This window comes from Euprymna scolopes, chromosome 46 (genome assembly GCF_053919585.1).
Source record: "Euprymna scolopes isolate OS-2025 chromosome 46, ASM5391958v1, whole genome shotgun sequence".
In the NCBI taxonomy this organism is placed as follows: domain Eukaryota; kingdom Metazoa; phylum Mollusca; class Cephalopoda; order Sepiida; family Sepiolidae; genus Euprymna; species Euprymna scolopes.
In genome coordinates, this window is record NC_136527.1 from 102,452,476 (window position 1) to 102,479,971 (window position 27,496).

At 36.2% G+C, this 27,496-nt stretch overlaps 1 protein-coding gene across 3 annotated transcripts in view; it reads left to right on the plus strand.

The window, feature by feature from the left end:
- LOC145271224 (NAD(+) hydrolase sarm1-like) overlaps nucleotides 1-27,496 on the plus strand; it is a 266,101-nt gene that overhangs the window by 181,906 nt on the left and 56,699 nt on the right. For all 3 annotated transcript variants that reach the window (XM_080126780.1, XM_080126781.1, XM_080126782.1), the window contains one exon: nucleotides 9,359-11,265. In XM_080126780.1, the coding sequence (XP_079982906.1) occupies nucleotides 9,796-11,265 (1,470 nt within the window). In that variant the 5' untranslated portion in view covers nucleotides 9,359-9,795. The remainder of the gene's footprint in view (nucleotides 1-9,358; nucleotides 11,266-27,496) is intronic.

The window sequence follows — 27,496 nt, forward strand, 5'->3', positions numbered from 1 at the left end:
GAAAAAAATTTTAGTAGGAAGGTGGGATTGAACCCCAAAGCCTTGACACGAGGGTGGAAATGAAAGGGAAAAAAGCTAGACACCTAACCATCTTGGCCACGATGGAGAGGAACTGATACTTATGTGAAGGTTTATGAAGCAAAATAAACAGGTGCGAGGAAGTGACGTGATATCTGACCTAGTTTTGCGCTGCAAGCCAGATCATTCGCTTTTCAAGACACGGCAAGCTCGTAAAAGTCGGGCAAATTAAATACACACGCGACCCTCGTTGTTTAGTCGTAGTTATTATGATTTAGATGTGATATAAAAAGTTTTAATAATGAGCAAGCCGACCGAGAATCATGGCGAAAAAAGCCTTTGCAGACATACACAAAAAGCGAACATACATACATACACATTTTGCCTTTTATATATATATAGATTACACTTGTTAAAAAAAAAAAAAAAACACAGAAAAATCTTTATGATGTACGTACTCATCACAGAACGAACATGTCATATTCTAACAATCATGGAATGAAGTATTTGGTACGAAAAAAAAATGTATATAAATAAATGCACATTTATAAGCTACAATCAACATCCAAATGAATGCTTTGACGATAATTACGGTTTTCAAAAGGCGAACAATTGAAAGATACATCTGCTTTACTTAAAAATTGCTAGCTTTATTTATGGTGTCTTTTACGTATAAAACAAAACCCACCCAATACTTTTGCTGATGAGGAGACTTTGTTTAAAAAAAACTATATGTCAAAATTATTGTTTGTGGCTTAATGTCTATCACAATAAAAACATGTTTTTTTTTTCTTTTTTTTTCTTTTTTTTTTTTTTTTTTTACAAAGTGGTCACCACTTATCAAGGCCCGGAAGCCACTCAGGGATAAGGGTTATTGTAAATACAGTACGTTAGTGTGGAGATTTGATGAAGTGTTTACTTAAGGGGGGCGGTTCATCAGGAATTTGTTTACGTTGGACTTGAAGACATCCAGGTTGTAATCAGGAGGGAAGCAGGCAGACGGAACAGAGTTCTACAGGCGTGCAGTTCTAAGAACGAAGTTTTTTTTTCATGGAATCTAGGTTTTGATTTAGGCACAGATAAAGAGTGGGGAAAGTTTTTGACGGTCGATTCAGCTAGACGGATGTTTTTTGTAAAAGATTGGGGGAGGGCCATAGATTGGAGTTCAGACGAGCACCTGCCATGGAAATAACGATAAAACAAAGATAGGCTTGCAGCGTTTATTATGTGGGAGAGAGGTTGCAGGGAAGAGAAAAGGGCATCCTCCCACTAAGCCACAAAGTCTATTTTGTTTCCGAAACGATCGTACAAATTATTGACTTTGTTGTTGTTGTTCCTTCTTATGAAACAGATTTTTAATTTTTAATTCTAATTTGAATTTTAAATTATCAATCACATTACTAAATATTAAAGTAGCTCTAGGATATTTGCCTATCGAGCTTATTATATATCTGAATTACAACGAGCACTGTTCTTTTCTTGTGTTTTAATTAAATTAGTAATTTTACTATCACATTAAAATACACTCTGCTCTTTAGACTACTGTTCTAACCCCCTTTAAATTATATATATATATATATATATATATATATATATATATATATATATTTAAAGGGGGGTTAGAACAGTAGTGTATAATATATATATATATAAAATCTGGGTAGGTTATCCATAAAAGGCGTTGAGTGTACATTTGAAAATCAAATAAGATACGTGTTACATTGAACACTTTAAAGCCAAATAGCTGCAACGCAAGTTTTTTTTTACTTTATATTTAGGCGGTTGGGTTTCAATCCTGGCTTGAAGCAGTTGCCTGACTAGCCGCACTGATGAGCTAGCTCATCAGTGCGGCTAGTCAGGCAACTGCCTCAAGCCAGGATTGAAACCCGACCGCCTAAATGACTGTCAAGGCTTCTCACCATTGCGCTATACGACTGATGCTGTGTGGGTAATGAATTAACAATGTTTTGACATCGTCCGAACTACCTAAGCTCGATTTGTTAACACAAAAAAGCATCGCTTAATACGCTAATGGCAGTCTGTATGTCACTTCCCAATATGCTCATCCCAAGATAGGGAGCATTATAGTCATCTACATTCAGTACTGTTTCACAGCTCATCAGTGCAGCTAGACAGGCAACTGCCTCAAGCCAGGATCGAAACTCGACCGCCCAAATGAGAGTCAAGGCTTCTCATCATTGCGCTAGACGGCTGATGCTATGTGGGTAATGAATTAACGGTTAATGGTTGGTAGGTTGGTACTCAAGAACTTTCGTTTACATAAGGAATTTCTTAATATCATTTCCAGGCATCATTTTTTGCAAGAGTTCAGATGGTCGTAATGATAATCGGTTGACCAGCATCATCAGATCTTGTGAACGCAGTTTAGTTTTTGACCCCAAAGAAGAACAGGTGACGAATTCTTCGAATAAGTGTTAATCCTCTATCCAAAAAATGGTTCATAGAATTTTCGGGTTTGTATTACTGTACACATAGATTCGAAAAAGTTGTCAAAAAACAAATATATAACAAATAAATGTTATCAAAGGCAAGATAAGTTACTTTTCTACCTAACTGGATATATTTTTTGTGTTTTTATTCAATGTAACATGTTTATTCAGCTCGAAAACCATACAGTGTTTTACCGATGTATTGGAAAATTCAAAATGGCGCCCGACTCTCTCGTTAACACAGTAAGTTTGGGAAAAGGTGCTATAAATATAAAACTAGATAAAATACTGTTAGAAACTCGCGCAATATATGTTACCGTGACATAGGTTGACATATATTCGGTGGATTTTAATAGTATTTTGTCTAGTTTATTATTTATAACACCTTTTCACGAACTTACCGTGTTAAAAAGCGAGTCGGGCACCATCTTGAATTTTCCAATACATTGGTAAACACTGTATGTTTTTGGGGGCTGAATAAACATGTTACATTGAATAAAAACACAAAAAATATATCCAGTTTGGTAGAAAAGTAACTTATCTTGCCTTTGATAACATTTGTTATATATTTGTTTTTTTGACAACTTTTTCGAATCTATGTGTACAGTAATACAAACCCGTTTTTTCAAAGAAAAAATGGATTGCTTTTGGGTTCATTTATTTATTGCAAACTCTTATCCTCTTTTAGTTCTTCCACAGCGTTTCGGCCAACTATTCCTCTGGCCTTCGTCAGGTGGTTCAGGGTTTCATATAAATTAGCTTAATCCAAATGAATTATTTTTAATTATTTTTTATCCGGTTTAATTATTTTTTATTATTTCTAATTCAAATTAATTGTTTTTTTTTTCTTATTTTTAATTCAATTTAATTGTTTTTTTTATTTTTTATTTATAATCTAATTTAATTTTTTTAATCCATTTTAATTATTTTAGGATTTTTGAATCCAATTTAATTATTTTCAATTATTTATTTTTATCTAATTTAATATTTTTTTTTATTTTTTATCCAATTTAATTATTTTATTTTAATTCAATTTAATATTTTTAAAATATTTTTATTAAATTTAATTACTTTTTTCATCCAATTTATTATTTTTTTATTATTGTTAATCTCTTGCTCTCTCTCTCTCTTTCTTGCTTTCTCTCTTTCTTGCTCTCTCTCTTTCTTGCTCTCTCTCTTTCTTGCTCTCTCTCTTTCTTGCTCTCTCTCTTTCTTGCTCTCTCTCTTTCTTGCTCTCTCTCTATGTCGCTCTCTCTCGCTCGCTCTCTCTCTCGCTCGCTCTCTCGCTCGCTCTCTCGCTCGCTCTCTCTCTCGCTCGCTCTCTCGCTCGCTCGCTCTCTCTCTCGCTCGCTCTCTCTCTCGCTCTCTCTCTCGCTCGCTCTCTCTCTCGCTCTCTCTCTTTCTCGCTCTCTCTCGCTCTTTCTCTCTCTTGCTCTTTCTCTCTCTCGCTCTTTCTCTCTCTTGCTCTTTCTCTCTCTTGCTCTTTCTCTCTCTTGCTCTTTCTCTCTCTTGCTCTTTCTCTCTCTTGCTCTTTCTCTCTCTTGCTCTTTCTCTCTCTTGCTCTCTCTCTCTCTTGCTCTCTCTCTCTCTTGCTCTCTCTCTTTCTTGCTCTCTCTCTTTCTTGCTCTCTCTCTTTCTTGCTCTCTCTCTTTCTTGCTCTCTCTCTATGTCGCTCTCTCTCTCTCTCGCTTTCTCGCTCGCTCTCTCTCTCTTGCTCTCTCGCTCGCTCTCTCTCTCTCGCTCTCTCGCTCGCTCTCTCTCTCGCGCTCTCTCGCTCTCTCTCTCTCGCTCTCTCTCTCTCGCTCTCTCTCTCTCTCGCTCTCTCTCTCTCGCTCTCTCTCTCTTTCTCTCTCTTGCTCTTTCTCTCTCTTGCTCTTTCTCTCTCTTGCTCTTTCTCTCTCTTGCTCTTTCTCTTTATCGCTCTTTCTCTTTATCGCTCTTTTTCTTTATCGCTCTTTCTCATTATCGCTCTCTCTCTCTTTATCGCTCTCTCTTTCTATCGCTCTTGCTCTCTCTTTATCGCTCTCTCTCTCTCTCTTTATCGCTCTCTCTCTCTATCGCTCTCTCTCACACTTTCTTGCACTTTCTCTCTTTTTCTCACTCTGAATTTACCTGGATTTGAACTCTTATGTGCCAATTCTTAGCTAGACCACCAAGAAATCTGCTCCAAAAATCTTGGAAGAGAATCAAAATCCAGACCAGAAGCCCTTCGCTCCACCACCCTCTGCTTCCAACAAAACCCAAAAAACAAAACCTATGTGTATTTGCAATCAAAGTTTGGCAGGTGTTTTGTTATCGGTATTCGACCATACCAGGCAGAAGGAATGTTTTCTCATCTTCTTAAAAATAGTAATTCCCCAAGAATTTGGAATTGGGAATATGTCAATAATATCTATAATATAAAGCTAAAAGTTTGTGTGTGTGTGTGTGTGTCTGGTCAGGAATAGGCTCCTATATGGTTGACTATTATAGAAAACTGATCACATATAATGATAGAAGATGTATTGAGACATAGGAATGGGTATGTTTGATCTGGCATAGTGATGATTCATTAAGATTGTGGGGGCTGCGTACGCGTCTGGTCCACAAAGTATGGAAATAAAAAATTTAAAAATTAAAAAAAAAATGTTTACAAGTGTTTTTGATATAGATGTACATAATAATACTTTGATAAGTATATTTTAACTTAAATAGGGATGGTATAATAAAATTGCGGGGTCTGTGTTCGTGCCTGACCTCCATAGAATGGAAATAGGCACAAAGTTTAACAAGGTTTTTTTTAATATAGATCCACAGAATATTGTGATAAGTGTTTCAGTGTAAACAGTTATGGTATAATAAATTATGGGGTTTATCTATTTTATTTTTACTTTCATCATATTTTGCTTTGGTTTTGATACCCCCAAATTCGAAGCTATCTCTTTACAACCCTTCCTTTTCATAACCTATCATACTTTCATAAATCAGAGTCCATTTTCTGTAGGCTATTTTTGAACCCAGTCACTGACGGGTACTTTTGCTAGTATATATATATATATAACCTTGCGATTTGTAAAAATGCTCCAAGTATTCCTCTAGTTTCAATGTCTGCTCATCATATGCATATGGAGCTTCACAAAAGTCTGGCACAAGGTTAATTATCTAGGAAAGTGAGTTCCTGGGACATATCATTTAGTAAGGTTAACTTTGTTGAACTATGTTTGATATTTTTTTTGTTTAGTGCCCTAGCAAACCCCTTTGATGCCATAATCGCGTTGACACACTGGTTCATGTTAAGCCAAGTTGAGCCTGGGTAATGATTTGAGAATACCAGGTGCTGTATGTAGGAAGATGTCGACACTGCCTTACAAGAACTGAAAAAATCTAATGTCATCTCCTTTGATTAGGATATAGAGGTGACTGGGGACTTTTTGTGGATTTGATATTTTTTTGCGGAATTAATTTTTCAGAAATTTTTTTTGCTTTTTTTTTTGTTACAGCAAGTTTTCGTGGTGGATTTTATCCAATTACCTCTTTTGGACTATACCATGTGAATATATATATATATATATATATATATATATATATGAATATCAAAAAAAAATTTATTTGCCTTGGATTATGCATATTACATTTTGTGCGCATGCATATATATATTTCCAAATGAAAACTGATTAAAGTTTTCCACATTTCTGAATACCGTATATACCAAATTTCAAGGCTGCAGAGCAAAAATTTGTTGAATATATATGAGGTTAATAAAAAAATAAATTTAATGATGTCTTCAAGTCCAACATAAACAAATTCCTGATAAACCGTCCTCCTTAAGTAAGACACTTTATCAAATCTCCATTACTAACGATTAATACAATATTATCCCATTGATTACTGTACACGCAATAACCCTTATCCTCGAGTGGCTCTTTGGCCTTGATATGTGATGACTACCATGTAAAAAAAAAACACACACAAACATACATATTCTCACTTTTATAGATATGTGTGTATTTTTTTTTTTTTTTTTTTTTTAGATGAGGATCACCATTTATCAAGGCCCGTAAGCCACTCAGGGATAAGGGTTATTTTGTGTACGATAATCAATGGGATAATGTAGTAATAGTTGGTATTGGAGATTTGATAAAGTGTCTTACTTAAGCGGGCGGTTAATCAGGAATTTGTTTATGTTGGACTTGAAGACATCCAAGTTGTAGTCAGGTGGGAAAAGGCAAACGGAAGAGAATTCCACAGGCGTGCACTTTTAAGAAAAAAGCTATGTTCATGGAATCTATGTTTTGATTTAGGCACAGATAAAGAGTGGGGGAAAATTACTGACAGTGGTTTTAGCTAGACGGGTGTTTATCATGAAGGATTGGCGAGAGGGGACCAGAGATTGGAGCTCGGACGAGCACTTGCCATGGAAATAACGATAAAACAAAGACAGGCTCGCAACATCTCTTCTGTGGGAGAGAGGTTGCAGGGAAGAGAAGAGAGCATCTCCACTAAGCCACGAAGTCTATTTTGTACTTTGTCAAGGCAGGATAGGCTGTTTTTAGCAGCTCCAGTCCAGATGTGGCAGCAGTACTCCATCTTTGGACGTACTTGGCTTTTATATAGATAGAGAATTGCATCAGTAGGGAGATATCTTCTGGAGCGGTAGAAGGATCCTAGCATTTTCCCAGCGGCCCGGGCAACAGATTTTATATACATGCTCCATTTAAGATTAGGAGTAAAGGTCAAACTCAAGAGCTTGTCAAAACATGAAACCTCCCCAAGACGAGAGCCATCCATTTCAATTGATGCTAGATGAGGAACAGAGCGTTGATGATGTAAAGTTAGGAGCTTGGTTTTAGATGCATTAAAATTAACCAGCCATCTCTTCCCCCATCCACTGAACGACGTGCTCAAGATCAGAGGAGAGAGAATCAGAGAGAGCTTTGTCATTTACAGCCTTTGATGTGTTGCCGTAGATAGTCGTGTCATCAGCATAGATGTCAACGAATGAATTTCGTATGTGTTTTGGGAGATCATTGATGTAGATCAGGAAGAGAGTTGGGCCCAGAATGGACCTCTGAGGGACTCCAGCATTACTGTGGACCTCAGATTTCTGCCCATCAACCACTACTCTTATGAACCTATCAGAGAGAAATGATTTAATTATTGAGAAAACATTTCCAGTTATACCGTAGCTGGAAATCTTGTGAAGTAGGCCCTTATGCCAAACCTTATCGAAGGCCTTTGATATGTCAATTGCCCTAGAAAGGAAGCCTTTGTCGAGAGATTCACTAATCCTATGGGATATAACTGTTAGCACATCAGCTGTAGATCTAGCAGAACGGAAACCATATTGCATGTCACTAAAGAGGTTATTTCTGCTGAGGTGATTGACTACTTCTTCATTTGATATGGATTCCAGTAACTTACTCATGACACACAAGAGACTTATTTGTTTGTACTGAGAGGGGGATGATTTATCACATGAGTTCTTAAATACAGGGCATACTGACAAGGTTTTCCAGGGTGTTGGAAAGCACTTCTCCTTAAGGCAACGCTTAAAAGTTTTGTAAGTATGGGGGCAAGTTCTGGTCAAAGCTTTTTCAACACTATAATTGGAATGCCGTGTGGGCCAGTTGCTTTACTGGAATCAAGGTTCTTGATTAGTTTGCCGACCTCATGCACAGATATTTGTATGTTGGTTAGGGTGTTGTCTGTTGTAGGAGGAAATACGGGGAGTTGACCTTCGTCGCATAGGGTAGAGTTAGCTGCAAAGTTCTTGGTGAATAGTTTGGCCTTGTCTGATGCTGACGAGATGACCTCAGGTCCATTGATGATGGTTGGGATAGAATGCATGCATCTGTTCAGGATCTTGTTTGCTATTTGCCAAAACTGGTGGGAACCAAGCCGCTGCTCAGCTACTTTGGATTTGACGGACTGAGCATATAGCTCTCTTGCATTTTTTATTACTCTTTTACAGTGGTTGCTGGCAGTTCTGAAGGCAGCTTTAGTCTCAGTACATCTATTACGTTGGCAGCTATGGAAAAAGTAATTTCTGTGCGCAATGGCAGCGGCACATTCTGGGGAGAACCATGGCTGGCTGTTAAGTTCTTATTGGAATTTTTTGGATGGTATGAATCGATCTATGCCTACAATTAACCATTCAGTAAGGTCTGATACTATAGAGGATACATCCTTTTTAAACATGGAGTGCAGAGGTAAATCAGATATGAATGTACGGAAGCTATCCCAGTCAGCCATAGAGTATTGATATGCAGTACAGTTGAGAGGTATATCTGAAGACCTATTACATTTCATTTTTATCTTAACTGCTACAACAGAGTGGTCGGAGGATCCCAGGGGAGATAGAACGGAACATGAACATAGCTCAGGGGAAGTTGTGAGAAAAAGGTCTAGAAGGCTTGCATACTGACCAGTAGTATCGGGCACACGGGTGGGTTCATGAACAATCTGAGTGAGGTCATAGGCAATGGCAAAATTATGACAGAACCTCCCCTCATCATCTGTCTTATTTGAGTGGGTCAGCCATTCCACATTATGGACATTGAAGTCACCGCAAGTGTGAATGGTAGCTGAAGGATGAGCAGACAGGATGAGGTCAATTTTCTCAGATATACTCTTAAGGACAGTAACCCCGCTGTTGTAGGGGCGATAGAGAGCAAATATGGTGTAAGCAAGTGCAACCCGGAAGCACATATAAGGTAAATTAGGGTCTTCTCTGGAGGTATCTCTACCACACGGGAAGCCATCTTGGGGTATTGGTGTATTGTCTGTCTGACATTTCCTTATAAATAAATATTTATCTATAAATACACGTTGATCTTTATTATAGAGTGAGAGATAATCATGATGTATTATCTTGTTTTTAAGTTTTAACAGTTTTTTTTTTGTTTTTTCAGGATCACTTAATCAGGAGTTATCCCCCTTGACCAGAGGAGCTCAATTTATACAGAAGATATAGAAAGGAATTTACGAAAAAAAAAAAAAAAGTAAGAAAAACTTAAAATATTTTATTTCTTGTCTTAAGAAATAAAACAATATCATTAAAAAATATATGTAAACTTAAAATTCATATCAAATTACTGAAAAACAAAAAAAAATTTTTAAAAAGCAAGAACTTAAAAAAAAAATTAAGCAAAAAAAAACAACTCAATTACCGTGCAGGAGGAATTAAAAGGCATTTAAAAAAAAAAAAATACAAACATAAACAAAATAAACACTTGAAATATTTTAAGTAAAAAAAAAAAAAACCATCAAATTACTGAAATACAAACAAAAAAAAAACAAAGAAAATATAAAAGAAAAAACTTTAAATTAAAAAAAAAAAACTGTTACCATGGAGATGGAAATAGTATCGGACGACGATGCGTGTAGCGTAAACAATTCTCACAACACGGTTCGCAGGATAATGTCCGAGGGCATTCTCCAGAACGACGATGGGGATGTGGAAAAATTTGATCCCTATCGTGCTCTTGAACGCTCCCAGTCTGATGCGTCGCTGATCCAAAACTACGAAAGTGGGGTCACCACATCAGTCGACACGGGAGACGACGACAACGTCCGCGTGCGGAACCTCGGCCACAAAGTGTCTGAATGTTCAACTGTATACTACGATTTGTCGAAGGCTGTTGAATGTGAGGTCAGTAAAACGCAAAAAGTGCGGCCCCGGACACCACGGGCCCTGGAGACGATACCGCAGGACGAAGAGCTGCAGATTGACAAACCTGTAAAGAATTTCTCACGGTCGATAAGCAGCGAAAGCACGTCGAGTGTCTATGAGGATTCGTCTTCCTACACGCAGAAGATGTGTAAAGAGGAGTGTAAGAGTTATAGCTTCTCTTCCACCTCCATGAAATATACAAAGTCCGGCAATGAGCAGGAGATTGTCGTCACTAAGAGCAAAACCACACTCCAGTCAACCATGCAGTTGTACTCGTCAGAACTCCGTGAGAAAATCCACGTCCTGCATTTGGGTTCTGCTCCCGAGCAAATCACCGCCCTTCGAGAGATGCTCGTCTTGATCGAAAATGCTTGGTCGTCACCCGTTTATGGCCGCGATCTTGCATACGCCCTCTGCGATATTATCCGGGTGGAAGGTGCTCTGGAAAGGATTGTGAGTAATTGCGGTTCCTCCAACAAGGACCTGCTGAGGGCTTCGGGGCGAGTGCTTGAACAGATCATGACCACAGAGAATCGGCAGGCAGTAGCGAAAAATGGGTTGGAGACTGTGGTTAAGATGACATATAATACGAAAAACATGTGCGACATGGCACGTACATCTACGGGCATCTTAGAAAGCCTTTTTAAAACGTCGGAAGGGACCTGCAGTGAGGTGATCAAATTAGGGGGTTTGGAAGTTGTCTTGCACTGGTGTCGCTACACAGATCGGATGACTCTCCGACACTGCGCGTTTGCCCTTGCAAATTTAGCTCTGTATGGGGGTTCAGAAAACCAGGAGCTTATGGTTAAAAACAAGGTAGCTGAATGGCTCTTTCCGCTAGCTTTTAACGATGATGATAGCGTCCGTTACTATGCTTGCCTGGCCATCTCAGCACTTGTGTCCAATAAGGAGATCGAAGCCGCAGTAGTGAAATCTGGCACAATGGATTTGGTATTGCCGTTCATTGAGAATCATACGCCTAAGGAGTTTGCCCAGAGTGATCAGTCGCACCGTCATGGAAGAGCGAGCGAGTGGCTGACCCGGTTGATCCCTGTGTTGTCGAGCAAGCGGGAGGAGGCCCAGGCGTTGGCAGCGTTTCACTTTGCTATGGAGGCAGGAATAAAAGCAGAGCAGGAACACAAAGAGGTGAGTTTGAATGAGAAAGATTTTTCTTTTCTTTTTCTTTCTTTCTTTTTTCTTTCTTTCTTTTTTTCTTTCTTTTTTTTCTTTTTCTTTTTTTTTTCTTCTTGTTTTTTTTTTTTTGCACTGCACCCTCCCAAAGTGTTTAGGAATATGATCAAAAAAAAAAAAAAAGAGAAAGGGAAATGAGTTTATCGGATGAACAAAGCACATGCACATCAAGGAAGAACAGAGATGCCAACCCCATCCTCTATCTTTTTTTTTTTACAAAGGAGTCACCACTTATTAAGGCCGAGAAGCCACTCGAGGATACGTGTTAATAAGTGTACAGTGGTCAATGAGACAGCGACGTAGTAATTGTTAGTAGTGGAAACTTGGTAAATTGGATCACTTAAGGGGAACGGCTCATTAAGAACTTGTTTACATTGGACTTGAAGACGACCATATGGTAGTCAGCCGGAAAGCAGGCAAGCGGAAGGCAGTTCCACAGGCGTGCAGTTCTAAGAAAGTAGCTTTGTTCATGGAATCTACGTTTAGGTTTAGGTACGGATAAAGAGTGGGGGAAATTATTGATAGTGTTTTCAGCTAGACGAGTGTTTCTCGTGAAAGTTTGGCGAGGGTGGGGGATCATACATTGGAGCTCAGAGGAGCATTTGCCATGAAAATAACGATAAAGCAGAGACAGGCTTGCAACGTCTCTTCTGTGAGAAAGAGGTTGCAGGGAAGAGAAAAGTGTGTGTCTCTCACTAGGCTACAAAGTCTATTTTGAACTCTGTCAAGGCAGGATAAGGTCTTGCTAGCTGAACCTGCCCAGATGTGGCAACAGTACTCCATCCTTGAACGTACATGGCTCTTATATTGGTAGAGAATTGCATCAGCAGTGAGATATCTACTGGATTGATAGAAGGATCCCACCATTTTCCCACAACCTTGGCAACAGATTTGATGTACGTGTTTCATTTCATATCAGGAGTAATGGTCAACCCCAAGAGCTTGTCAAAACATGGAGCCTCCCCAAGACGAGAGCCATTCTGTCTTTCTCTCTATCTCTATCTCTCTCACTCTGCCACTTATCTCTTTTTTTTTTATTTTTCTTAAACTTTTTATTCTAGGGAATGGGACATCCAACCAGATGTCTGACATTTACCCCTATTTTAGTGAGTCCAACCAAGAGATCTTTTCAGGATTCTAGCCGTCCCTTTCAGTGCAATCGTTTGTATTTCACTTGCACTTGGTTCACCGGGTATGCTTGCTATGTACTTTTTAAAGTTCTTTTTCATAAGCCCAGTTGCTCCTATGATGACTGGTATAATTGAAACGTCTTTTAATTTCCAATTTCGTTTCATATCATACATAAGTCCTTCATATCATACATATCATACATAAGATACTTTGTTATCTTTTCCCTCTCAACTCTGTTAAGCCCTGTATCATTGGGTACACTGACCTCTATTACGGTCGCTTTTTTTGTTTGTTCTGGTTATCATAAGTATGAGTTGAAATGTGAAGTAAAAACGTTTCTTGGGTTAGGGTTAGGGTCGCTGAATGGAATAACTGGAAGTGAACGTTCGTGAAATATTAAACCGCTCCGAGAAAATTATAATGATAAATAGAAAAACGTGGAAATACAATAAATATATTACAAACAATGTATCTAACCCTTACCTAAACACTAAAACCCTAATCTGCACAATTAAAATTAATTTTTTAAAATTTCTTCCAATTTATAAAAAAAAGCAGCCTTCATAAATTATTTTTGTTGTTAACCAGGCTGATGAGCAGTAGTAACAGTGAAGCACGTCCTGCAGATGAAACATAGTGATTATTAAAAGAAATGAAAATTTGTTTTTACTATAAAATGCATTTACCAAACCGTGTCAATCTATAAAAGTGTAAGTGTCTGTGTGTATTTCCCTACGCAATAACTCTGTAAATTTTCTGTCTAAAGACTCGAAATTTGACATATGGGGTATTGAGATTTGGGAAAATCATTTTAATTGGTTTTGGGCCAAAAATTTGGCTGTCAAGAGGTCCAAGTTCAGCGATTTGACCTTTGAAAACTCTACCAAACTCCTCCGTCAATTTTGGGTCTAAACACTTGAAATTTTAAATGTAGGTTACTTGGACATGGATCTAACATTTTAATTTGATTTGAGCCCCCAAAAATAAATGCTAAGGGGTCAAAATTGGGGTCAAAGTTTAATTTAATTTGACCTCTGTGGTCTCTACCGAATTGCTCAGCCAATTTCTGATCTAAACATTTGAAATTTTACATAAACGGTATTCAGAGATAAGGCAAGCTTTTTAATTGATTTGGGTAAAAAATTTGAGCTGCCAAGAGGTCAAAGTTCAAAAGATTTTACCTTTGCGGTATCTAGCAAACTGTGACCTAATTGACTTAAGGGAGCGTTTTGCAACCCATTGGGGAGCTTCAGACTTCCCTGTGACCTGAAGGAGACTCGGTAACTATGCTAAGATAGCTTTAATAGAAATATTGAAATATATAGATATATTTTGCTTTATTGTTTGAAAAATCAGATATATATATTTTGTATTATTGTCAAACTCAGAGATATAATTGTTCTTGAAAAATAGACGACAGGAAATGCTGTTGACATTGCATGGCCTGAAGGACCCAGTACCAAGTGTTTTGAATGATAAGGTTTAGGGTCATGGGAATAGATATCATTTTTTGGTCTCAGATTACACACGCAATTTAGATTGGAAAACCTCAGATACGTACCGTAATTTGATTGGCTTAGGGGATATTGCACCCCTACCCGACCCAGAGTATATAAGGCCAGTGTCACGTGAAATTAGTCAGATTAACGTGTAAAAAGTTTGTAATTTTTGTGAAATTAATTTTAGTAGAATAGAATTTCAAGTGTGTGTTTTCTTTCTGAGATATGCGAGCTTCACCTTTCCGAGGCGTTCCAGACCTGATGTGATCGTCTCTCGGAGATTTAGACGGCACGAGCCAAGTCTTTTTTCGAAGAAGACGAACAGGGGTCAATTGCTTGACCTCACCAGAGAGGTGGGGCACAAAACTACTCGACCAATTTTGGGTCTAAACATTTGAAATTTGTACATAAAGGGTATTCAGACATGCAGCAAGCATTTTAATCAGTTTTGAGGCGAAATTTTGTCTGCCAAAAGGTCAAAGGTTAAAGAGTTGACCTTTGCAGACTCTACCAAATTCCCTTACTAATTTTGGGTCTAAAGACTGGAAATTTTAGATGTAGGTAACTTGGACATGGGTAAAACTTGGTATTTTGATTTGAGACCAAAATAATAAATGTTAAGGGGTCAAAATTAGGGTAAAAATGATATTAAAAAATTGACTTCTGCGGTCTCTATGAAATTACTCAGACAAATTTTGGTCTAAACCAGTTTTGGCAAATAACAAATAGGATCCTGAACAGAAGTGTGCGTTCTATCCCAACCATTATCAATGGACCAGAGGTCATCTCGTCAGCGTCAGACAAGGCCAAACTATTTGCAAAGAACTTTGCAGCTAATTCTACCCTATGCGACGAAGGCCATCAACTCCCCATATTTCCTCCTATAACACAGAACAAGCTAGGTAACATACAAATATCCGTGCATGAGGTCGGCAAGCTAATCAAGAACCTAGATTCCAGTAAAGCAACTGGCCCTGATGGCATCCTAATTATAGTGTTAAAAAGGCTTCAACCAGAACTTGCTCCCATACTTACGAAACTGTTTAAGCGCTGCCTTAAGGAGAAGTGCTTTCCGACTCCCTGGAAGACCTCAGCAGTTTGCCCTGTATTTAAGAATTCTCTCCCTCTCAGTACAGACCAATAAGTCTCCTGTTTGTTATAAGTTGCTGGAATCCATATTAAATAGAGAAATAGTCAACCACCTCAGCAGGAATAACCTTCTTAGTGACACACAGTATGGTTTCCGCTCTGCAAGATCTACCGCAGAAGTGCTGATGGTTATATCTCACAGGATTAGTGAATCTCTTGACAAAGGCTTCCTTTCTAGGGCAATTGCTCTTGACATATCAAAGGCCTTCGACAAGGTATGGCATAAGGGTCTACTTCACAAGATTTCCAGCTACGGTATAACTGGAAATGTTTTCTCAATCATTAAATCATTTCTCTCCGATAGGCTCATAAGAGTAGTGGTAGATGGACAAAAATCGGAGGCCTGCAATATAAATGCTGGAGTCCGTCAGGGGTCAATCCTGGGCCCAACTCTCTTCCTGACCAATGACCTCCCTAAACACATACTTAAATCATTCGTTGACATCTATGCTGATGACACGACCATCTACGGCAACACATCAAAGGCTGTAAATGACAAAGTTCTCTCTGGTTCTCTCTCCTCTGATCTCGAGCACGTGGTTCAGTGGGGAAAGATGTGGCTGGTTACCTTTAATGCATCCAAAACCAAACTCCTATCCTTACATCATCAACGCTCTGGTCCCCATCTGGCATCAATTGTGATGGATGACTCTCATCTGGGTGAGGCCCCGTGTTTTGACAAGCTTCTGGGTTTGACCTTTACTCCTGATCTGAAATGGAACATGTACATCAAGTCTGTTGCCAAGGTCGCTGGAAAGATGGTGGGATCCTTCTACCGCTCCAGAAGATATCTCACTACTGATGCAATTCTCTATCTATATAAAAGCCAAGTATGTCCAAGGATGGAATACTGTTGCCATATCTGGGCAGGAGCTGCTAAAAACAGCCTATCCTGCCTTGACAGAGTACAAAATAGACTTCGTGGCTTAGTGGGGGTTGCCCTTTTCTCTACCCTGCAACCTCTCTCCCACAGAAGAGACGTTGCGAGCCTATCCTTGTTTTATCGTTATTTCCATGGCAGGTGCTCGTCTGAACTCCAATATCTGGTCCCCCCCTCGCCAATCTTTCACGAAAAACACCCGTCTAGCTGAATCCACTGAGAAAAATTTCCCCCACTCTATATCTGTGCCTAAATCAAAACGCGGATTCCATGAACAAAGCTTCTTTCTTAGAACTGCACGCCTGTGGAACTCTGTCCCGTCTGCTTGCTTCCCACCGGACTACAACTTGGATGTGTTCAAGTCCAACGTTAACAAATTCCTAATAAACCGCCCCCTTAAGTAAACACTTCGTCAAATCTCCACACTAACGTAATGTACTTGCAATAACCCTTATCCCTGAGTGGCTTCCGGGCCTTGATAAGTGGTGATCACTTTGTAAAAAAAAAAAAAAGCGTTTGAAATCTTTCATAAAGTGTATTCACACGTAGGGCAAGTCATTAAGAGGTACATATGGTCTGAGTAAACTGCTAGTTTATAAAAAAGCAGCCATCATAGATTATCGGTAGAACAAATGTATAGGAAATTATGCGAACAACGGAGTTGATGAGGGATTGTTAATCAAGGTGTGGCAGAAAACAAAAAAAAATGGGAACAAAAGATCAGTCAATATATGAGACGTTCCAAAAATAATGCCTCCTATTTTTGATTCCACCTGAATGGATCAGAAAAAATCGCAGATTGCATTGTTATGGTGACTGAAATTACGACGTGACTTGAAAGTTTCATCTTTCTGTTGCAGATGTTGACAGTGTGTGACTCTAAGAAAGCAACCCCTTGTCTTGAATATGCGCGAGAAGCAGAGATGCGTGATTGAATTCTTCAACGTAGAAGAAATTGAACCAATCAACGTTCACGGGCACCTGTGGAACATTTACAAAGCCGATGCTGTTGATTTCAGATTGGTGAGAGAAATGAAAATAACATTCTGAATTTGTACAACCTAGGCACCAAAAGAGACTGGCAAAAGTTCATTGAGAATGGTGGCGACTATGTAGAAAAATGAATCCTGCACCACAAAAGGTCACTCGTTTTAATGGTACCGCTACCGTTTTCATAGCTCTTTAACTTTTTTAGTTAAAAAATAGGAGGCCTTGCAGATATACAACGTCATGACTTGAAAATTTCATCTCTCTGCTGCAGATATTGACAGTGTGAGAAACTAAGAAAACAATTTCCGGTCATGAACATGCGCCAGAAGCAGAGATGTGTTATTGAATTCCTCCATACAGAAAAAATTAAACCGATCAACATTCTTTTTTTTTTTTTTTTTTCTTTTTTTACACGGTGATCACCACTTATCAAGGCCCAGAAGCCACTCAGGGATAAGGATTATTGCAAGTACAGTATACCACTTTGATGTAGGGGGCTACTATTTGGGACATAATTGCACGGATACTATGCAGGGAGTTGAGCAGCAAGATGTCTGTTCACATTATATTTGAACTTCTGCATGTCAGTACAGTCAGGGGATGCAGGAATCTGGAAGGGAATTCCAAAGTCTAGCAGTTTTGGAGAAAAAACTATTAGAGTAGAAGGCTTTCTTACATCTAGGGATCTCTACTGTGAAGGGGTGGGATTTTGCTGTTTGTCCAGGTTATTTACGCCAAGGGGGTACAAGAGCTTGTAGTTTGTTGGAGCATCTACGATTAAAATGCGTAACCCTAACCCTAACCCTATTAAAATGCGTAGAACAGGCAGAGGAATGCAACCTTTCGTCGATGGGACAGAGGCTGAAGCCTACTTGACAGTTTGGGACCTATTAGATTGGCGACTCTCTTTTAAACCCTGTCCGAGACAAGTAGCAGATGCACCAGCCCAAATGTGACAGCAATACTTCATACATGAGTGAATTGTGGCCTTTTAGGCGTAAGTAACTTTCTAGCACGGTAAAGAGAGCCCACCTTCCTCGCATCAGCAATGCCCTCGATGTATCTGTTCCAACTCATGTGATCCCTAAACTTTGCCTGCAGCTACAAGAGGGAGGGCATTATTGGAAATTAAATATTGAATCAAAAAAAAAAAAAAAAAAAAAGTGCCTAAAGACATAATGAAATGAAAATAACTATTTTGAAATGTTGTGAGAGTTTTTTCCAAGAGTTGCAATTGATAAATAGGGCTGTGACAACATTCTTTTCATTGTTTTGACTTTAGTATATATCCATTAATATACTATGTTTTTATATAGACTGGTGTGGTTTTCGGTTGATTGTCTTACTGTGTCGGATATATACTTGAGAGTCTAAAGAATATTCTGTTGTCACAGCCCTAATGATAATGAATCCTATGGTTTACATATACTCTTATAGTTCTACAGAAGATTATGGGCTTGTAATATATGCCTGCTCACATGAAAAGGTAAGCTAGTTTTTATTTGCCAAGTCCAAATTGGCTTCGTTAAGGAAAGGTAACGAACAGTGTTCCAACTTTGGAATTAATGGGAATAATACTGGCATTAAAATGTCTTCCAACTGAAACTTATAAAAATGTATCATTAGCCATAGTTATTGGTGGTTTAAAAGGTTTCTTGTAATTATTAAAGGAAACGAGTTTAGTCTTGGCAGCATTGAATGTGACCATCCATTTTTGTCTCATTCAACTACAAACTGGAGGTCTTCCTTTAGGGTTTCCGCCATTTCCTAAGATATGTGTTCATTTGTCTTCCCCCTCATGCCTGTTATAGAGGGTGGTGTCATCGGCAAATATACCCATTTCCGAAACAATTTTATCAGGGAGGTCATTTATGAATATTAGGAATAATAAATCCAAGGATCGACCCTTGAGGTACATCTGGATTTATATCATATTGTTTTGACGTAGGACCGGTGAGGACAACCTGGATTCTTTTCTTACTTAAAAAGGCTTTGATTATTTGTCCAGTGATATCGTATGATCTAATTTTACTGAGAAGACCATTGTGCCATACCCTGTCAAAAGCCTTAGATATATCTAGGGCTACCACTCTACCTTCCTCTGCTTTATTCATTGTATGGTGTATATGTTCAGAGATTACAGTTAGAATATCTACTGTAGAATGGGCTTGCTTAAATCCATATTGTTCATCAGACAGAAGTTTAGCAAATGTAAGGATGTGGGCTCAATAATACAAAGCAAATATGAATTTATTAACATTGCTATGAAAAATAGTGTCCATTGTATTTTAAATATAGAACCGAACCAAATAAGATATAAACTAACAAGTACTAATAAATACTCAGTCCAGCACTCCTTGGTTCTTCTTTGTTCTCTGTTTCTTTCAAATGTTTGTTTTTTTTTTACTCCGTAACATTTTGCTGCACGTCGAAATTACTACGTTTCTTTCTTACGCTATTGCAACAATGATCATATATTATGATATTTGAAAACGAGGCTACATAAAAGGGAGATTACTCTCATATTCTTGTCCAGGGTTAACAGATTGGACTTTTTAAAGCCAAATTTGACCTTTTTTTTTTTTTTTAAGCAATTTTGTCTCCAAAAATTGTATTTGGCTTATTGCAAAGCATAACGTACAGACTAAATAAGGAACAAACAGAATATAATATAGATATTCGAAAATGAGGCTACATCAAAGGGAGGTCACTCTCATATTATTTCGGGTTGTCAGATTGGCCTTTTTAAAGCTAAATTTTGTGAATTTGGCTTTTTTTTTTCCTTTTTTTTCTTTTTCTTTTTTTTTTTTTTTTGCGAATTTGGCCTTTTTTTTTTCAAATTTAGTATTACAAAATTGTATTTGGCCTAATTAAGCAGAATATAATATAGGTATTCGAAAATGAGGCTACATCAAAGGGAGGTCACTCTCATATTGTTCCGGGTTGCCAGATTGGCCTTTTTAAAGTTAAATTTTGCAAATTTGGCCTTTTTATAAGCGATTTTTTTTTTTTTTTTTTTTTAAAGCAATTTGGCATCACAAAATTATATTTGGTTTATTTTCAAAACGTAAAAGACGGACTAAGAAAAACCAGAATATTATATAGAATCGGTTTGCTTTCACTATTATAAAAAAAAAAAAAATGCATGCATATAAAGCAAATGTTGATAAAAAGGGGAAACGAAAAATCTTAACGACCATTGGGGGCTCATTTTATGAACATCTCAAAAAGCGGTTACGAGAGTTACGGAGATAATGCATCGGCAAGACACTTCACATCGGCGAGTTTCTTTTCAGAAATCTTGCTCATCTTTGGCTTTCGTTATGTAAATAGGCACTCACTGTGGGGTCCTGAAATAGAAAAAAAAACAAAAAACTGGGCAGCATGGATAATTAAGCACCAAGGCCATTACCAAAACAACCCGACCCCACCCCCACCCAATTTCTAACCCTAACTTCCTCCACACGCACACCTGCCAAAGTATGAGCTTAGGTATTTGTATGCCTTACATGAAATGTAAGATGTGTTCAAAAAGTTTTAAGACTATTTTGCCGGGTGGGGACTCTTTTGCATTTTAAGGCAAAAAAAAAAAAACACCCAATTTCTAACCCTAATTTCCTCCACATGCACACCTGCCAAAGTATGAGTTTAGGTATATGTATGGCTTACGTGAAATGTAAGATGTGTTCAAAAAGTTTTAAGACTATTTTGACGGGTGGGGACTCTTTTGCATTTTAAGGCAAAAAAAAAACCCCCGCCCAATTTCTAACCCTAATTTCCTCCACATGCACACCTGCCAAAGTATGAGTTTAGGTATATGTATGGCTTACGTGAAATGTAAGATGTGTTCAAAAAGTTTTAAGACTATTTTGACGGGTGGGGACTCTTTTGCATTTTAAGGCAAAAAAAAAACCCCCGCCCAATTTCTAACCCTAATTTCCTCCACATGCACACCTGCCAAAGTATGAGTTTAGGTATATGTATGGCTTACGTGAAATGTAAGATGTGTTCAAAAAGTTTTAAGACTATTTTGCCGGGTGGGGACTCTTCTGCATTTTAAGGCAAAAAAAAAAACCCCGCCCAATTTCTAACCCTAATTTCCTCCACACGCACACCTGCCAAAGTATGAGCTTAGGTATTTGTATGCCTTACGTGAAATGTAAGATGTGTTCAAAAAGTTTTAAGACTATTTTGACGGGTGGGGACTCTTCTGCATTTTAAAGCAAAAAAAAAAAACCCACCCAATTTCTAACCCTAATTTCCTCCACATGCACACCTGCCAAAGTATGAGTTTAGGTATATGTATGGCTTACGTGAAATGTAAGATGTGTTCAAAAAGTTTTAAGACTATTTTGACGGGTGGGGACTCTTTTGCATTTTAAGGCAAAAAAAAAAACCCCGCCCAATTTCTAACCCTAATTTCCTCCACATGCACACCTGCCAAAGTATGAGTTTAGGTATATGTATGGCTTACGTGAAATGTAAGATGTGTTCAAAAAGTTTTAAGACTATTTTGCCGGGTGGGGACTCTTCTGCATTTTAAGGCAAAAAAAAAAACCCCGCCCAATTTCTAACCCTAATTTCCTCCACATGCACACCTGCCAAAGTATGAGTTTAGGTATTTGTATGCCTTACATGAAATGTAAGATGTGTTCAAAAAGTTTTATGACTATTTTGACGGGTGGGGACGCTTTTGCATTTTAAGGCACCTAAAGAACCATAACTCTTGTTTGACTAGCAGTAATTACATGTACTGTGTTCCCTTCGAATTTTATTTATTTATTTTTTTTTTTTTTATCGAAATGAATTTACATTTATTATTCTTATATTACCATGAAAACAGCTATATTGTGAAATACGCTCTACGGACAAACAATCCAATGAATCAATCATTTAAATTTCTATTTGCACAAACATTAGTCATGGTGAAAGTAAGTTCAAGAAACAAAAACAAGCGAGGCCACACACGCAAAATAATAAACACTCCCTAAAACCTGATGCCTATGACATCGGAGCCGATGCATATTTCGCTAGGGGCCTCACTCGTGTACATCAAACAAAATGTGTATTTCGGTTAACGCAAATTTTTTACTTTGGTATTTTTGAAACTGAATTATTTACAGTTTGTTTTCGTTGTAACTAAAAAATCTTTCTAGACTGAGGTAGCATAAAAGAAATTGATGAATCACACAGGTAAGAAATTCATTTTTATAGCATGAAAAGGTTAGTAATTGCAATTAATAGGAAATTGATCAAATGTTTGTAACATGTCTTCTTCCTAAGATTAAGGGAGGTGGTGTTTGATCAATACTGCTGGGGAGCCATGATGTAATATACTGTTTTGTTTTTAAATCCCCGAAACAGTATTTCATGGTAAACAACTGATGATCCCTTAAAAAATAAACTATTAGTACTGGCGAAATATCTGGTGGAGAGTTTGTCACATACTTCTTTTTTCGGGGGGGGGGGCACATTTTCGTGTTTCCATTCGTTCTTTTATTTTTTGTTGGGGTAACGATGGAGTTGACTTATAATAATAAAAAACTTCTCAATATTCTTAGTATAGCAGGTGTAGCCAAACCGAACTTCATGTCTAGTATATATACTTTTTTTTAAATGACATGAATTGGTTAGCCTAATTTGTCTGGAGGACAAAAAATAAATCCAGTATCAAAAATATTTTTGTTTGTATGTTTTGAGCGAGGTGGCGTTTGATCAACACTGCTGGAGAGCCATGATTTAATATACTGTTTTGTTTTTAAATTCCTGAAACAGTGTTTTATGGTAAACAACTGATGATCCCTTTAAAAACATTGGTACTATTGTTTGTTCCTGTAAGTAAAAAAATATTCAGCGATACAGGAGATTAATTGACTTACTGACAAAATAATGTTCCGACGAAGGATATTTTTGTTTCGTTTATATAGTTTTGAAGAAACTTCCAAGACTATACGTATAGTCTAATGAGGCTTTGAGTAAATAAAAATGCAAAAATTTAACCTATCACAAACTTATAAAAAGTTTATAATTACAAAAGAAAATACAACTATATAATGGTTTGAAAAAAAAAAAAGAAAGCCTTAACGAAAATTTTCAAATAGAAATAGAATTATGACTTGTATAAACCAACTTATATATATATACTAGCAAAAGTACCCGTCGTTGACTGGGTTCAAAAACAGCCTACAGAAAATGGACTCTGATTTATGAAAGTATGATAGGTTATGAAAAGGAAGGGTTGTAAAGAGATAGCTTCAAGTTTGGGAGTATCAAAACCAAAGCAAAATATGATGAAAGTAAAAATAAAATAGATAAACCCCATAATTTATTATACCATACCTGTTCACACTGAAACACTTATCACAATATTCTGTGGATCTATATTGAAAAACCTTGTTAAACTTTGTGACATATTTCCATTCTATGGAGGTCAGGCACAAACGAACACCCCATAATTTTATTATACCATATTTCTTCAAAGTGAAACATAATTATCAAAGTATACTTACGTAGATAGATATGAAAAGTCTTTATTAAAGTTTGTGCCTATTTCCATTCTATGGAGGCCAGGCGCGAATGCAGACCCCACAATTTTATACCATCCCCATTTAAGTTAAAACATATTATCAAAATATTATGTACATCTATATCAAAAACACTTGTAAACTTTTTTTTTTAATTTTTAAATTTTTTATTTCCATACTTTGTGGACCAGGTGCGAAAGCAGACCCCACAATTTTAATGAATCATCATTATGCCACATCAAACATACCCATTCCTGTGTCTCGATACATCTTCTATCATTATATGTGATCAGTTTTTTATAATAATCAAACATATAGAGCCTATTTGTGACCAGACACACCCACAGACTTTCAGCTTTATATTATATATATATATATATATATTTAGTAATGTGATTGATAATTTAAAATTCAAATTAAAAATGTGTTTCATAGAGTGTATTTTAATGTAACAGTAAAATTACTAATTTAATTAAAATACAAGAAAAGAACAGTGCTCGTTGTAATTCAGATATATAATTATAAGCTCGATAGGCAAATATACTAGAGCTACTTTAATATCTAGTAATGTGATTGATAATTTAAAATTCAAATTAGAATTAAAAATTAAAAATCTGTTTCATAAGAAGGAACAACAACAAAGTCAATAATTTGTACGATCGTTTCGGAAACAATGTTTTTATTGTGATAGTCATGGACAATAATTTTGACATATAATATTTTTTAAAAAGAAATTAACTTTTGTTGTTAACATCAAATGGAAAAAATCATCTGAAGAAGTGGTGGATATTTTTATGGACACATAAATCGTAAAATTGCCTTCCCACTAACGAAACTGCTGTAATGAAGAAAATCCAGAAGAAAATAAACAAAAGTTATAAAAAAGAAAAAGTTTGTCTTTGAATTTCAACGAAGATTTGCACTATATATTGATAATTTAAAATTCAAATTAAAAATCTGTTTCATAAGAAGGAACAACAACAAAGTCAATAATTTGTACGATCGTTTCAGAAACAATGTTTTTATTTTGATAGACATTAAGCCACAAACAATAATTTTGACATATAGTTTTTTTTTTTAAACAAAGTCTCCTCATCAGCAAAAGTATTGGGTGGGTTTTTATTATATGTAAAAGACACCATAAATAAACCTAGCAATATTTTAAGTAAGGCAGATGTATCTGGAAAAAATTAAAATAAAAAGAAAATATTTACTTGATAAGCAAAGTAATATGGGTTTAGAATAAAATATAGATAAAATTATAAATCTGGATTTGGTTTAAATATAAGGTTATAATAATATGTTTTTAATAAAAGTTAAGAATTTTATATATATATATATATATATATATATATATATATATATATATATATATATATATATATATATATATATATATATAGCTTAATGTAAAAGGAGAAGAGAGAGATCAATTCCACAAAAGGAGACTTATCCGGATAATGCCAAGCTCAACAGTAATTATTGGAGCTTATACAATAGGACAACAAGAGTATGAAATGAAGACACAAAACTATATATATGTTGGTATAGAATGGGTCATTTATTGAATAATGGAATACCAGCAAAATTTGGGGGATAGAAAGGGACTCTTTATGCCAGGGTATTTCGAAGCCTAATGCTTCTCATCAGAAGAGTAGAGAAGGTGCTAGGTAGCATGGGGAAGATGCGGTGTCTAGCGTAAGGTTCATTAGATATGAAAAAAATGAAGAGGAATTATAGAATGTTGGGAGAAGCTTTATTGAATTCTAAATAAATAAGGAGAAGCTTATTATATATAGTATGATATATAAGAATATATATGGCCTTTAACATAGTATTGAGATTAAGGGGTATATGTATTATGGTTAAGTAGGGGGTGTATTGTTGCTTTGTGGTAATTTATTTTAACGGTTTGTGGGGTGTCTATTTTCTATGGAGTGGGTAATTTTGATTAATTGGGGGGGGGTCATGTAAGGTTGTTAAACTGAAAGGTAATGTGCGGCAATATATTTATAAGTTTCTACTGTTATGATATAGAGAGTATGATCATAAGGGGGTGGTCAGAGATAAGGGTGGCAATGACTATGAGTGCGTATAACTTGATGTATATATATGAGAAAGAAATTAAAATTTATTGTTCGACTGAATGCTCCAAAAAAACAATTTACAAAGTCCTTATTCCGCTGAATTATTTTCGCCTTTCGGATTACCTTTGAAAGAATCTTCATGTAGTTTGCAATGTTATGCGTGGTTTGTTTTTATTATTTTTTTACATTTTTTTTTTTTAAATGAACACTATAATAAATTGCGGTTTCATTTAATGTCCTAACCAGCAAATTCTACAAATAAAATTTGCTGATCTCTTTCAGTCCTCTGATGAGAAGAATAGTAAGAATAGAGTTCTTTGAAACTCCACGGAATAAGGACTTTGTAAATTGTTTTTTGGAGTATTCAGTCAAACAATAAATTTGATTGTAAATCTCAATTTACAGTTCTAATTTTTTTCTCTCATAATAAGCTCTGTGCTCTATTGCGTATTGAGCTTTTTTATTTGGTTGGGATTAAAATATCTATATATAAATACTGGTATTTTTATTAGGTTGAAGTTTACCATTGCGTATATCAGGTAAACACTACATCTTTTTTTCCAAATGGCGTAACTGGAAACATATTAAAGGTATTTGCAGCTTCTCTTCCAACTTGCGATGTCAAATCACACTTCCTTTCCTTTTAACGGATTGATTTTTTCTATTTCTTCTGAGTTAAGGGCACACTAGATTCGCTGATTGATATAATAATTAAGTGATTAATTTTGTGCTACGAAACAGATGCTGTCAAGAATTGTAAATGTCAAATGAATTAAAGGAATAAATTATAAGATGGTAACCATCCTGAATTTTGGAATATAACTTTTTGTCATTTATTCACTATATTGTTCTGTAATTACATTGAGCTTCTTAAATAAGGATTGGTATATATATTATAAGAATATATATTTCCACAAATATATATATATATATATATATATATATATATATATATATATATACTTGTTTATTGTTATATAAACATGCTCACATCCCGCTGCTACAAATAGCCACTTGTTTCAATCAAACAACAGATATCATCAGGCAGCGACTTGACTATTCAAAAGTTCAATGAATAACCTTATCATAGTATACTTACGTAGATAGATATGCAGACCCCACAATTTTAATGAACCACCGTTCTATAGGATCAAACATACCTATTCCGGTGTCTCAATACATCTTCTATCATTATATGTAATCAGTTTTTTAAAATAGTCAACCATATACGAGTATATTTGTGACCAGACACACACAGACATTTTGAATAGTCAAGTCGCTGCCTGATGATATCTGTTGTTTGATTGAAACAAGTGGCTATTTGTAGCAGCGGGATGTGAGCATGTTTATATAACAATAAACAAGTATTATCAGCTCTTTTTATTGAGCACTATCTAACAACCTCGTTGAATTCATTAGTCCATTACTTTTGAATATAAAAAAAACCCGAGTATATATATATATATATATATTTGATCTGATGAGGTGGTCTCCTTGAATTAGGATTCCATTGAAACATGTATGCACAAATGTAACCAATAATATGTATTGTTTTTAAAAAAGTATGCTATAATATACAATGTGTGTGTGTGTGTGTATATATATATATATATATATATATATATATATATATATATATATATATAATCAAGGAGAAGCTCAATATTTAAGAATAGAGCAATATATAAGTTTAGTGGTTATATTTAAATTCTGAAAACACAACATATAGACACATATTCGAATTAAGAATTTATTGCTTGACAAAAGGAATATATAGAAGGGTTTTTTTTTTTTAATTTCCAAAATCCAATGAAAATCCTGATAGATATTACTAGGGGTAACACTTTCAGGGTGATCCTAGCCAAAAAGAAAAAGCTCAATATTTAATAGAGCAATATATAAATTTAGTTGTTAAATTTAAATTCT